General features: G+C 47.1%; 1 protein-coding gene across 4 annotated transcripts in view; it reads right to left on the bottom strand.

The window, feature by feature from the left end:
• RRBP1 (ribosome binding protein 1) overlaps positions 1–13,485 on the bottom strand; it is an 89,101-nt gene that overhangs the window by 40,937 nt on the left and 34,679 nt on the right. For all 4 annotated transcript variants that reach the window (XM_083175957.1, XM_083175956.1, XM_083175959.1 and 1 more), the window contains exons 4-5: positions 7,365–7,487; positions 3,894–4,046 (exon numbers count right to left, since the gene is read on the bottom strand). In XM_083175957.1, the coding sequence (XP_083032083.1) occupies positions 3,894–4,046; positions 7,365–7,487 (276 nt within the window). The remainder of the gene's footprint in view (positions 1–3,893; positions 4,047–7,364; positions 7,488–13,485) is intronic.

Raw genomic sequence — 13,485 nt, 5'->3', positions numbered from 1 at the left:
ATCATTTTATATTCTGCATATTATAGATGTTACTTTGGTGCTGATTGGTTGCCATGGGCCACTTCTCCTCGGGCTCACTTCTCCTTCCTTATCACTGTTGCATACATTATACACACTATCCAGACACCAATCAGGGTAAATTTACAAAGATGGCATGTTGCCTATAGCAACCCAAAAATTTTTTTGCTAATATGTATCCAACTGACCTGTCGATGTTCACTTACATAAGGCCTAATTCAGCATGGATCACTAATTAGAGAATTCACAAATCGACCAACTATCCAACGTCTGTACATGCGTACCGTTCTCATCTCCCATGCGCATGGGGAAATAGTGACTGAAAATGCATATGGATCATACACGCAATGCGGCTGGAGCATGACTGACAGGAAGATGGCATTTGGGGGTGAAAACCTGACATTTTCTGGGTGTGTCTAAAAAAAAAAGACCTGTGTTTGATTTTTAGGATGGTCTGTGACGTCAGTGATGGCCGCTTCCACCCTGTCTCGGTCGCAGACTAGTGGAAGCCTCAGACCTACTCACATTTCATTTTGCACAGATGCCACATGACTTTGATGTTTTGGGAAATGTGTGTGGATTTTGCAATTTTGCACGACTGTTTTTTGTCTGTCTGGGTGGCGGCTTCTCGCAGTCCGCAGCAAATGTTCTGTTTAGTGATCCATGCTGAATTAGGCCCATATTGTGCTGTGGGTATAAGCGTGTGCACGGTGTGCTGGTTACTCTGGGAGTAATACTGTCTGTTCTGTCTGCTGATTATTATTTAGAAATAATCTATTTCAGACTCTTTAGTTTTTTATTAATTTGTTGTAAATATTTACGGGATACGTTAATTAGGTCGACCCTATGAATGTCAACATGCATTAGATCACCCACTAAAGGTCAACAGGGTTTAGGTCGACACCTGAAATAGGTTGACATGGCTATGGTCGATAGGGTCAACACAAGCATTAGGTCGACAATGGGAAGGTTTTTCGGTTTTTGTTTGAGCCGACATGTGCCGACAGGCGGTATCTCATATCCTACCATCCACTAGGGCGTGGTGTGTGAGAAAAAATAGTGTGCTGAGCCATGTGAGGGAACGCTGTACACTTAGATGGTGTCCATGTCGACAAAACCCCCCAGAAAAACCTTCCAACCCTGTCCACCTTAGCCATGTCAACTTATTTCAGGTGTCAACCTAAGCCCTGTAAACCTTCAGAGATTGACCTATGGCATGTCAACCTTCATGCAGTTGATCCTATGACCCATAGCCATATTTGTCTGCATACAGAACAGTCTGGGATAACCTAAAGGTATTTACACTCGGTGCGATTTAGGCAAATGGGCGATTTGGCTATCCTATTTTGACCCTATTTCAGGGTTGCCTACCCTCCTAAAATGGCTGGGAGCCATCGGGTCCCCCTCCCGTCCCCAGAAAGGTGGGCAACCCTTCCGGATACCGGCAGACTCTCCCCCCCCCCCCAGCATCTCCCCCGTGGCAGCGTTAATTTTCTGCGATTCGTGGCTTCTCAGGGGAGCGGCTAAAGATGCAAATTGCGTCATTTAGCCCCGCCCCCTTCTTGAAGACACGCAAATCGCAGGATTTGCCATAATGGGGGACGGAGCTTAATGATGTCTACATCAGGCCCCACCCCCCGAAGTGCTGCTGACAGTCTCCTCTCCGGAGATTTCGACTATCTTGCTGTTTGGCCACAGGCCCAATGCATTCTCCAGACTTGCCTGCACAATCTATTTTCCCTTGCGATACTGACGCCGCAAGGCTGCGCATCGATATCGCAAGCCTCCTATACACTGTGTGATTTTGGCTAACTTACTATTTATATCCTATTTTGAATATAAAGCCAAAATTGTATCCAAAATCGCACCATGTGTACACAGCTGAATACTTTGATCAAAAAAAGTGTATACTGTACTAGTTGTGCAAAAGATTCTTGAAGTGTTTGAACTTTCATTTCTTGCTTTTCCCCAACTTGTTTGCTGTTTAGGTGTGGTTAAAGAAGCAATGAAACCTGTCATTCAATTTGTCTAAATATAGATAAAATATGGAGGCAGGTGTATTTCCAGGAAGTTCAGCTTCAAGTAACAGTTACATAAGGGAAACATTGAAATAGTGCGTCATCAGATGGCATGTACGCCTCACCCTGGAATATTGTTCTCCATAAGTATTATCAGCAAACTTTAATCGTATATAGAAACATATAAACCAATTAAATGTTAGTGAGGACTTCCAAAATAAATATATTTAAATCATTTCTATGTTAAGGAAAGGATTTAAAATAAAAATGATTAGTTTAAGAATTTGGTTACTTTATATCTTGCTCCCAACTCCATTTCCGAATAGAGCAGATCAGAAGACATTGGCGTATCTATAATGTATGTAGGGTGTACGGTGCACATGGGCCCTGGGGTCAAGGGGGGCCCACATGCCACCCTGAGCTCATATAATGATACTTACTACTCCAGAACTCAGTGGGCCGTATTCAATGTGGCCGGCGAGGTGGTTAAACGGCAGGGATCGCCGAAAACAAGTCATCCTCATTGTTTAACCCCCGCAGTGGCTGCTCTCCCTATTCTATGTTCCGGGGGTACTTGTTTCCTAGAACGGCCACAATCGTGAGTGATCGTGGCTCTTAATTAAGGGACACGATCCTCACGATGTGGCCGATTTTTTATAATTTTTTCCATTTGATTGACAGAAATCGGGTCAATCGGTCGGTCGCGACCAATTAAAATCGGCCGCGATGCGACCGACCGATTGACCCGATTTTTCCATAGACTTCAATGTTAAAAAATCTTTTAACATTGAAATCGGTCGGTCTTGTGCCATTATAATGGCACAAGATGAGATGGACTTGATTAAGTCCATCTCACATAGGGAAAAATGATAAAAAAGGTGAAATGGGCCAATATGACCCATTTCACATTTTTTATGTGCCCGCCATGACCCCACGATAGACGTGAACCCGAAGCGTGGCGAGCGCAGCGAGCCCGCGAGGGGCGGCGGTGCGCGTCCTCCGACCTTTTCATTTCCCTACTATCCACTAGGGCGTGGAGTGAGAATATAATAGTGTGGCGAGCGCAGCGAGCCACCGAGCCCGAAGCGTGGCGAGCGCAGCGAGCCCCGCGAGGGGACGCGTATACCTGTGAAGTTAGACGCGTCCCCTCGCGGGGCTCGCTGCGCTCGCCACGCTTCGGGCTCGGTGGCTCGCTGCGCTCGCCACACTATTATATTCTCACTCCACGCCCTAGTGGATAGTAGGGGAATGAAAAGGTCGGAGGACGCGCACCGCCGCCCCTCGCGGGCTCGCTGCGCTCGCCACGCTTCGGGTTCACGTCTATCGTGGGGTCTAGCACACTTATTAACATTTGGGGGGGCAATTTAAACAAATCTGGTGTAAAAAAAAAAAAAATCGGGTGAAAAATCGGCAGATCGGATCGGTCGCATCGTATGCGACCAAATCGCATGCGATGCGACCGATCCGATTTTTTATCTTACGACCACAACGATCTAAATCGTTGTGGCCGTTCTAGGAAACAAGTACCGTTCCGGGGAATCCTCGCTGTCAGAGGACAGCGAGGATTCCCCTAAACAGCGAGGTTTGTGGCTAATGCAGGGAGCATGCTGGATTTACCTGCGAGCCTCGCTGTTTTAGCAGCCGCACACGCCGTTTTCCCGTAGCTACAAAAACCTAACGAGGGGGAAACGGCATGTGCAGGAGGTCAGTTGGATACTTACCCTGTGAGCTGTGACAGGTCAGTTGGATACATATTAGCAAAATTCCTTAATGGTTGCATTGGAAGTGCCAGAGTTACTGATGCTCTATTACACATAATATGTACAGCCCACCCTAAACATTTACAAGGTATTTTACCTTTCCTTGTAGCTGTTGGGTCTCAGTCACATGATCCTTGTAACTGGCCTGCATTCGGGCTTGCAATGCATTAATCTCCTGGTCCCGAGACAGTATCTGCTCCTTGAGCTTGGATTCAACGTGATTCACTTTGGCTTTCTCAGCAGTCAATTCCTGCATTGTAATATATTGTATAAATGTAACAATGGGCTAACAATCGTGCACACAGACAGGATACCGTACCACATGGGTCCTCAAACTGCGGCCCTCAAGAGGTTGTGAAACTACAAATCCCAGCATGCCTTGCCACAGTTTTAACACTCCCTTATAGCAAAACTGTGTCAATATATGCTGGGATTTGTAGTTTCACAACATCTGGAGGGCCGCAGTTTGAGGACCCATGCCGTACCACAGTAGATCTCAAACTCATCCTCAATTATGGAAGCGTAATTATTTATGTAAACAAGCGAATGCCTATACACAATTCCTTTTACTGAGCCTTCATAATGAGTAGAAGACATGACTAGAATGTTACAGTCAGGGGCGTAACTATAGCACCGCAGCCCCCGCCACCGCGGGGGGGCGCTGTGCATGTGGGGGCGCCGGGGGCTGCGGTGCTATAATTACCCCCCCCCCCCCAATCCCCCGCAGACTTACGTATCTCACTGGTCCCCGGCGGCTCCGTTCTTCTGATGAGGACCACCACAAAATGGCCGCCCCCATATAGCACACTGTTCTCTGAAACTGTCTGCTGTATGGGGGCGGCCATTTTGTGGTGGTCCTCAGCAGAAGAACGGAGCCGCCGGGACCAGCGCAGCGCGATAGGTAAGACTGCGGGGGAGGGGGTTAGCATAGGCGGCGGGGCGGGGGGGGTGCTTGACGGGGCGGCGGCGGGGGGTGGGTATGGGCGCCCCCCCCCCTAATGGCGGGGGGGCGCCCAAAACGTAGCTACGCCACTGGTTACAGTTGTAGAATTCTGCAAGGTAAATTATAAATACCGTCATGTGACAGTTGGAATACGGTTAGCAAGCACATAGGGTAGGGCTGTGCAAGGTGATACAGGACTGTGGGACAAATTCTACAAGCTAACATAGTTTGATACATCCCTTTTACTAATGTACTGTAGTACCATGAAATGGGGAAAAAAATAAAAATAAATCAACAATTTAATAATTATGTATATACTAGCTAAGCCTCTTGAAGCAAAAGCTTTGAAATCTAGTCTGTTACCTTGTGATTGTCTCTGTGTTTCTGTATGTGTGATTGCCTCTGAGTTTGTGCATGTGTGAAAGAGAAAGAGATGTAGTTTCACTCGCTGCCAGTAGATGTCAGTGTGATGGTTACAGGCATCCCTCCGGGCCTTGTGCAAAAAGATAGTAACTTTACTGTGATACGGTCAACGCCGTTTCAGGCATCTGCCCATCGTCAGGACCAACACAAGCCAGGTCGTGATTTTCCTGACGACGGGCAGATGCCTGAAACAGCGTTGACCGTATCACAGTAAAGTTACTATCTTTTTGCACAATACCCGGAGTGACGCCTGTTATTCATCTGGTTATACATGGTGGAGTTTCCCCTGAAGAGGGCACCTGGGCACGTTTTTCAAGTATTGCGAGGAGTGCCGGACTAATCAATCAGTTTCTAATTCTTAATTATTTAGCACCTTCTAGAATTTAATAGATAGCATCTGATTGGTTGCTATGAGTAACATCTCATTCTTAATAGAACTCCCATCTTCTATGTTTTCAGTTTCTAATAAAATTTCTGCAGTTTAAAGTGTGAATGTACTACAGAAAAATATAGGAGAGACATATCTTATACAATGAGACATAGAAAAGAAAAGAAAACAAACTATAGAATCATTTTGTTTATAAAATTGAATCTAAGAGGTACATTTACTAAAATGGGAGTTCTATTGAAGATGGGATGTTAACTATGGTCAACCAATCAGATTCTGTCTATTATCTTCTAGAAGGTTCTAAATACATAAGAAGTAGAATCTGATTGGTTGCTATTGGCATCATCCCATATTCAATAGAATTGCCATTAATAAATCCTTAATAAATGAACCCCTGCATGTTTGACTAATCAGAGAGGCCATCTTTTGCAGATAGACGACCTGCTATTTTTTTCTACAATGGACATTTTGGAAGTTTTCCCAACACTGTTGCATTTGTAGTTCATCCTAAACCAGCTTTATGGGGAAAAAAAGAGACTGTGCTGGACATTTCATGATTTGACGAATACGCTCTTTTTCCTCAAAAGTGATTTAATGTCACTATCTTTTTGGGTTATTATCTTGTTGTATGATGAACCCATGACCAACTAAGCTGGTAGCCATCTAAGCTTAGACCAATGCCTTGGTAGCCGCTTTGGTTCAGGGTGCCAGTCTCTCTGGCTAAGGGGGTATTCCATCTGTGCCGATATGTGCGGAAATATTGTCACTCACCTATTCAATAAAGAAAATGAGAAATAAAATTGCACCTCGTTTTCTTTATTCTTCCTCATTGAGAAACCTACTGTATACAGAGGTTTCTATAAGTTGCTGCATGGGACATACTGTAAAACAGGTGAAAAAAGAAAAAAACCTCTAACAAGCACTATTCGAAGTGACTGTTTCTAAGCACCTTACGCCATCCATCACTCACCTATTCAATGCTGCCATTAACGGAAGCATTGAAGGCTGTCAGATCCGACTTTTTAAAAAGCCGGATCTGTTTTGTCGGAAACGGCTGCGGATTGTCAAATTCACAACCGTTTTTCAACAATCCGCGTCCGTTTACGCCGATCTGAGGACTTTCTGACACTCAACAGCCGGGACAGTGAATTACGGCTGTTGAGTTACTGTCGGAACCAACTGAAAATGGCGTGGGGTTCTGACTTTTGAGACTTTCCGACCTAAGTCTCTGATTAAGGATCCAGCAAAATAACCTCAGACTATCTAACTTTTTGAAGGTTGGTTTCACAGGAGATCCTTTACTATAAGCCACTGCTTCCTGGCATCTTTAAGCCCAAAATGTAAAAAGTTAATGCTATTAATAGCAAAACGACGTTTGCTTTGATTTTACAGGAATTGCCCTTTTAAATGTTGGACTTAAACACACCATATAACCCCTGCACACTGAGAAACCATCATTTTGCTTACTCAATGGCATACTGAAATAATGTGTGATGAACCAAAGATTTCAAAATTTGAATTCATCAATCCTTATCATCAATAGCCAATGGCAGCCCCACATGGCCCAGGCAAGCCTCATAAGTGTGTAGCATGCAATCTGCTCCCTGAAAAATGCTCATTTTTATACCTTTCAAATTAACATTACCTGTCTATTTTTGCTCACATTGACTTCATTTAACCTCTAATAGCTGGTCTGCCTGAAACATTTTCAGATATTTTTCTGAACACTTTTTATTTTAGTTTTTGCTTTCAGTTGATGTGAGTTCTGAGATAATGCAGTTTGTTAGGTGCACCGAGGCCATGCAATGAGTCACCTTATTAATTTCACGTAATCTATTTTTAGCCGCCGCTGCATCTTCTTGCTCCGCTGACAGTAATTTCTCTTTCTCTTCCAGCTGCCGTTTCAGAGCTGCGACTGGATCCCCCTTCTGAGTGGCCTGAAAATATGGAAAAAGTTTTTTTCTTTTTCTAGATTGTTCTGAGCTATTGTGCTCTTAATAATATTATTGAGAATGCCTGAGATTAACGCTTGGTCACAACTTCTTTCAACTTCTAGGTATGATTATTTTGCAGCACCTTAGCAAACATGAAACATTGTCAAACATTTTATTTCTGGAAGTACAATCTAGAGGTATATAATAATTCTAAAAGTACATACTGATTGCTTCAGTGACTGGCAGCAAGATTTATGAAAGAGATAAGGTGGAGAGTGCTATAGTAATAGGGATGGCCATCAACCATCGATGATTAGAAATCATTGATGGTTTATGGCCGATGTGGAATAGTTTTGCCATCGATGGGGGAGAACCAGATGGTTTTCCACCATCAATGTCAAGCTTTAACAAATAGTTTTGTTTTTGCTTTTACCCTAAGGTGCCAGGACATTGAGCATAGCCCCACCCCTATATTTTGATTGGCCCACAGGCCAATCAATCAAAAAAAAATGGATGACCACCGATATGTAAAAACATTGATGGTCATCCATTGAATAGTACTACATCGATGCCCATTTACACTGTTGCCATCGATGGCAAAGGCAATGATGGCCATACCTAGTATCAACCAATCATCTCCCATTTTTCAGTTACTAGCTGATTGGTTCTTACTTTATATCACTCCACTTTATCTTCCTTTAAGGTTTGATACATCTCCCCCTTTATCTGAGTTTACCTCATAATGGGTAGATGTATCAAGCCATGGAGAGAGATAAAGTAGAGAAGCTGCTCGCAGTAATTAATCTGTTTCTGTCATTTTTCTAGCACAATGGGGAAGATGTATGAAGCAGTGATAAGGGAGGAGAAGTGAGCTAGAGGAGAAGTGGCTCATGGAAACCAATCAGCACTGAAGTAACATCTATAATTTGCATAATATAAAATTATACAGAGCAGCTGATTGGTTGCCATGGGCCTCTTCTCATTCTGGCTCACTTCTCCTCAGTTATCACTGCTTCATACATCTTCTCCAGTATTTGAAATGACATATAGCTCCTGATTCATTGCTTTATGGAAATACTCAAGTACCCAGCACCACCCACATCCCCTCGGTAACATGCGAGAGGGTGTGTCCAAGAACACATCCCCTCGCATGCAGTCGAAGGGGAGAGAATTTTTCTCCTCTTCAGAAATAAAAGTCAGTGAAAACTGACTTCTATTTCAGCCGGAGATGGCCGTAAAGGGGCGGGCACTGACTTCATGCGTTCGCAGAGGTCTGCCCAGTGTTTTCATGGGGATGCCCATAAAACGCTGGGCATTCCCCTGCTCTGGCCCAGTGTCCGCCCCTGCCCGCCCCCTCATCATCTAACGGTTCGGCGAGTGTGAATCTTGGCGAAGTCTTTCACTCCCAGGGTTTTCATATGCGCATAAACGCGCATGCGCAAACCACCCCCCCCCCCCCCCCCATCGGACAAGTGGCCAAATTCAGACACGACCGAATGGATCTGAATCGGCCCCTTTGCCCCTGATATATTTTTGCTGCCTGCGCACAGTGCAGCAGCCATTTTGTTACTGATATCAAATGCACTGATATTCTACATTATCAGTTTTGCTGTAATGTCATCCTTCTAGGATTTTGGAGTGAGGCAGTCTTAAATATATGAGGCATTAGAGGCAGTCTTCAATATATGCAATACCAGGTTTAATATAAAGCAGTGGTTCTCAAACTCGGTCCCCAGGACCTCACACAGTACATGTTTTCCAGGTCACCCGACTGACTGACACATAAAAGATCCACAGGTGGAGCTAATTATTTGATTTCATTCTGTGAGGGAACCTGCAAAACATGCACTGTGTGGGGTCCTGAGGACTGAGTTTGAGAACATAAAGGATATAGAGCAGAGGTGGGCAACAGGCGGCCCGCGGGCCGGATGCGGCCCGCGAGACGCTTTGGACTGGCCCGCCACACTTACACATATTAGTATGACAAGCGGCCCGACTACTGCCGCTTGTCATTGTGAGATGTGACCTCGAGCGAAATATCATTTATAATTACTGTTTTAGTGGTGCCGCCGCCGTTAATGTCTGTCTGTGCCTGCCGCGCACAGCATTACTGGGAGCGTGGGAGGGGACGCGATGACGCGGCTGCCGGCTCCTCGCTATTGGTTGTGCGCTGCAGCGTCACCTCGTCCCCGCCCACGCTCCCAGAAATGCTGTGCACGACAGGCACAGACAGAGATGGGCATTAAGGGCGACGGCAGCAATAACAGTGTCCCCGCGTCCCAGCGTGTCCTCCCAGGCTAAAAGAAATTGTGTGCGCATCAGGCAAAGACTGGCTGCTGGCATAAACTGTAGCAGCAGTATTGAAGTGTCTCCGCGTTCCCTGCCAGGCTCCCTTCTGTGCAGGGTGGCAGCAGTAGGGTTTTGGCGGGCTCTCCTGGCTTCCCCCTCTCAAGGAACACCACACCGCTCAGAGAATAAAGTAAGGAACAGACAATTTTATGTGGATATACACACACACAGTCACACACACACACAGTCACACCACACCCACACAGTGTATAGGTGTGTGTGTGTGTATATATATATATATATATATATATATATATATATATATATTACACTTACCCCCCCCAAGGAAGGATATATATATATATATATATATATATACATATATATACATATATATATACACACACACACACAAACACCCACACAGTGTGTGTATGTGTATATATATATACTAGGTGATTCATCGCGCCCTACGGGCGCTCTTCACACCGTCGTAAGGGGCTGCGCCCCCTTAATTTGTGAACGTTTGTATATGAGAAATATGGTTAGAATTGTATGAAAGATGCCCTGTATTGCAACTTAGGTGTCCGCGAATCGCGGGAGGGGGGGTCGCGGAGGGTGCCGCGAATTGCAGGAGGTGGGGTCGCGGGGGTGCCGCGAATTGCAGGAGGGGGGGTTGTGGGGGGTGGATGCTGCGAATCGCGGGAGGGGAGGGATTGCAGAGAATCGCGGGAGGGGGGTCGCGGGGTGGGTTGCCGCAAATCGCGGGAGGGGGGTTACGGGGGCGGGGGTTGCGGCGAATCATGGTAAGGGGGTCGCGGGGGGTGTGCCGTGAATCACGGGAGGGGGGGTCACGGGGTGGGGTGCCGAGAATCGCGGGGGTGTGTGTGTGTGTGCCGTGAATCGCGGGAGTGGGGGTTGCGGGGGGGGTGGGGGGGGTGTGACGCGAATCGCCACAAGAAAAAATCAACACAGAAAGGTCAACACATGTAAATGTTGACATAAGTGTGGCACTTCATTGGTGTCCATGTCGACACATGAGAATGAATATGAAAACATTAAAAAAAATGAAAAAAAAAACTTCAAAAACTCATGTCAACCTTTTTCATTGTCGACCATAGACATGTCAGTGTTTTCCATGTGCAATTTGATTCTGGAGCTGCCGCGAATCGCGGGGGGTGCCGCGAATTGCGGGAGGGGGTGTCGCAGAGGTGGGTGCCGCGAATCGCAGGAGGGGGGGTTACGGGGCGGGGGTTGCGGCGAATCATGGGAGGGGGGGGGTCGCGGGGGTGTGCCGTGAATCACGGGAGGGGGGGTCACGGGGTGGGGTGCCGAGAATCGCGGGGGAGGTGTGTGTGTGCCGTGAATCGCGGGATTGGGGGTTGTGGGGGAGGGGGGGGTGGGACGCAAAACGCCACAAGAAAAATTCAACACAGAAAGGTCAACACATGTAAATGTTGACATAAGTGTGCCACTTCATTGTTGTCCATGTTGACACATGACAATGAATATGAAAACATTCAAAAAATGAAATAAATCTTCAAAAACTCATGTCAACCTTTTTCATTGTCGACCATAGCCGTGCCAGTGTTTTGCATGTGCCATTTAATCCTGGGGCTGCTGCGAATCGCGGGGGGTGCCGCGATTTGCGGGAGGGGGGGGTTGCGGGGGGTGGGTGCCGCGAATCGCGGGAGAGCGGGGTCCATGGGGGTTCCGGTGGGGGGTTGCCGCGAATTGCGAGAGGGGGGGGGGGTCGCGTGGGGGGTGCCGGGAATCGCCGGAGGGGGGTTGCGGGGGGTGTGACGCGAATCGCCACAAGAAAAAAATCAACACAGAAAGGTGAACACATGTAAATGTTGACATAAGTGTGGCACTTCATTGGTGTCCATGTCGACACATGAGAATGAATATGAAAATATTCAAAAAAATGACAAAAAAATGACAAACTCATGTCAACCTTTTTCATTGTCGACCATAGCCATGTCATTGTTTTCCATGTGCAATTTTAATCTGGAGCTGCCGCGAATCACGGGGGGGGGTGCCGCGAATTGCGGGAGGGGGGGTCGCGGGGGTGGGTGCCGCGAATCGCGGGAGGGCGGGGTTCACAGGGGTTCCGGTGGGGGGTTGCCGCGACTTGCGGGAGGTGGGGGGTCACGGGGGGTGCCGCGAATCGCGGGAGGGGGGGTTGCGGGGGGGGTGTGACGCGAATCGCCACAAGAAAAAATCAACACAGAAAGGTCAACACATGTAAATGTTGACATAAGTGTGCCACTTCATTGGATGACAATGAATATGAAAAAATTAAAAAAATTAAAAATAAATCTTCAAAAACTCATGTCAACCTTTTTCATTGTTGTCGACCATAGCCATGTCAGTGTTTTGCATGTGCCATTTAATCCTGGGGCTGCTGCGAATTGCGGGGGGGGGGTGCCGCGAATCGCGGGAGGGGGTCGCAGGGGGGGGTGCCGCCAATCGTGCAAGGGGGGGTCGCGGGGGGGTTCTTTTTGCCGCGAATTGCGGGAGGGAGGTCGCGGGGGGGGGTGTTTTTTCCGCGAATCGGGGGGTCACGGGGGAGGGTTTGCCGCGATTCGCGGGAGGGGGGGGTCGCGGGGTGGTGGTTATGCCGCGAATTGCGGGAGGGGTCGTGGGGGGGTTCTTTTTGCAGCGAATCGCGGGAGGGGGGGTCGCGGGGGTGTTTTTGCTGCGAATCGCGGTAGGGGGGGTCGCGGGGGAGCGGGTGTTTTTGTCGCGATCGCGGGAGGGGGGGGGGGGCGTGCGGGGGGGGAGGTTTTGCCGCAAATCGCGGGAGGGGGGCGCTCACCTGGTGGCTGTGGAGTAGCAGTGCTGGGCAACATGGGAAGGCAGTGGGTGTCTGGCACTGTCTGTGGGCTCACTGGGCTGGTTCTCTGTCACATACCTCCCAACATGACCCTCTCCAGGAGGGACACAATGCTCTGTTTCTAGACTTCCCCTTAATGTATGATTGCCATCACCTGTTTTAAACAGGTTAATTTCTCAGAAAGGTGTTCAGCACAGATGAAGGCAATCACACATTAAGAGGAAAGTCCAGGAACAGAGCGTTATAGACACAGACACCCACTTTGAGTGACAGATGTAGCCAAATATATAGGAGATATATATATATATATATATATATATATATATATATATATATATATTGCATATACAAGATATTATGTGTGCGGCCCTCAAATATTTTCTGGTTTTGGTAAGTGGCCCCCCAGCCAAAATAATTGCCCACCCCTGATATAGAGTATCTAGGTAGACTGTCATTAGGTCAACCCCATAAGGTCGACAGACATTAGGTTCACAGGGTCAAATGGATGACGGGTAAAACTGTTGGGCACACACTGAGCGGTGCCGCAGGAGAACGATATGGTCCATACACACTGACCGATATCGCGACGTCACCCATCCCCCGCTCCATACAAGATGTACAGACAACGGGGGGACAATATCAATATCATCCATAACAATGACAAAATATCTCCCAGTGTGTACCCAGCTTGAGAAATTTCGAAAGACACAAAAGGTTGACAGGGTCGAAACAAATGGTCGACTTTTTTTTTGTTTTTCATGTATCATTTTATATGTTTCATCATATTCAGTGGAAACATGTACCCTCGCAAGCTCACTGTGGGAAAAGTGGCTCTCTTTGCTGCTGCTGCTGCTGCTGCTATGGTCCCCACAG

Source organism: Crinia signifera, chromosome 3 (assembly GCF_055691185.1).
Source record: "Crinia signifera chromosome 3, ASM5569118v1, whole genome shotgun sequence".
NCBI classification, from domain to species: domain Eukaryota; kingdom Metazoa; phylum Chordata; class Amphibia; order Anura; family Myobatrachidae; genus Crinia; species Crinia signifera.
Note: the sequence above shows the minus strand (reverse complement) of the source record. Positions and strands in the feature narration are given on the sequence as shown.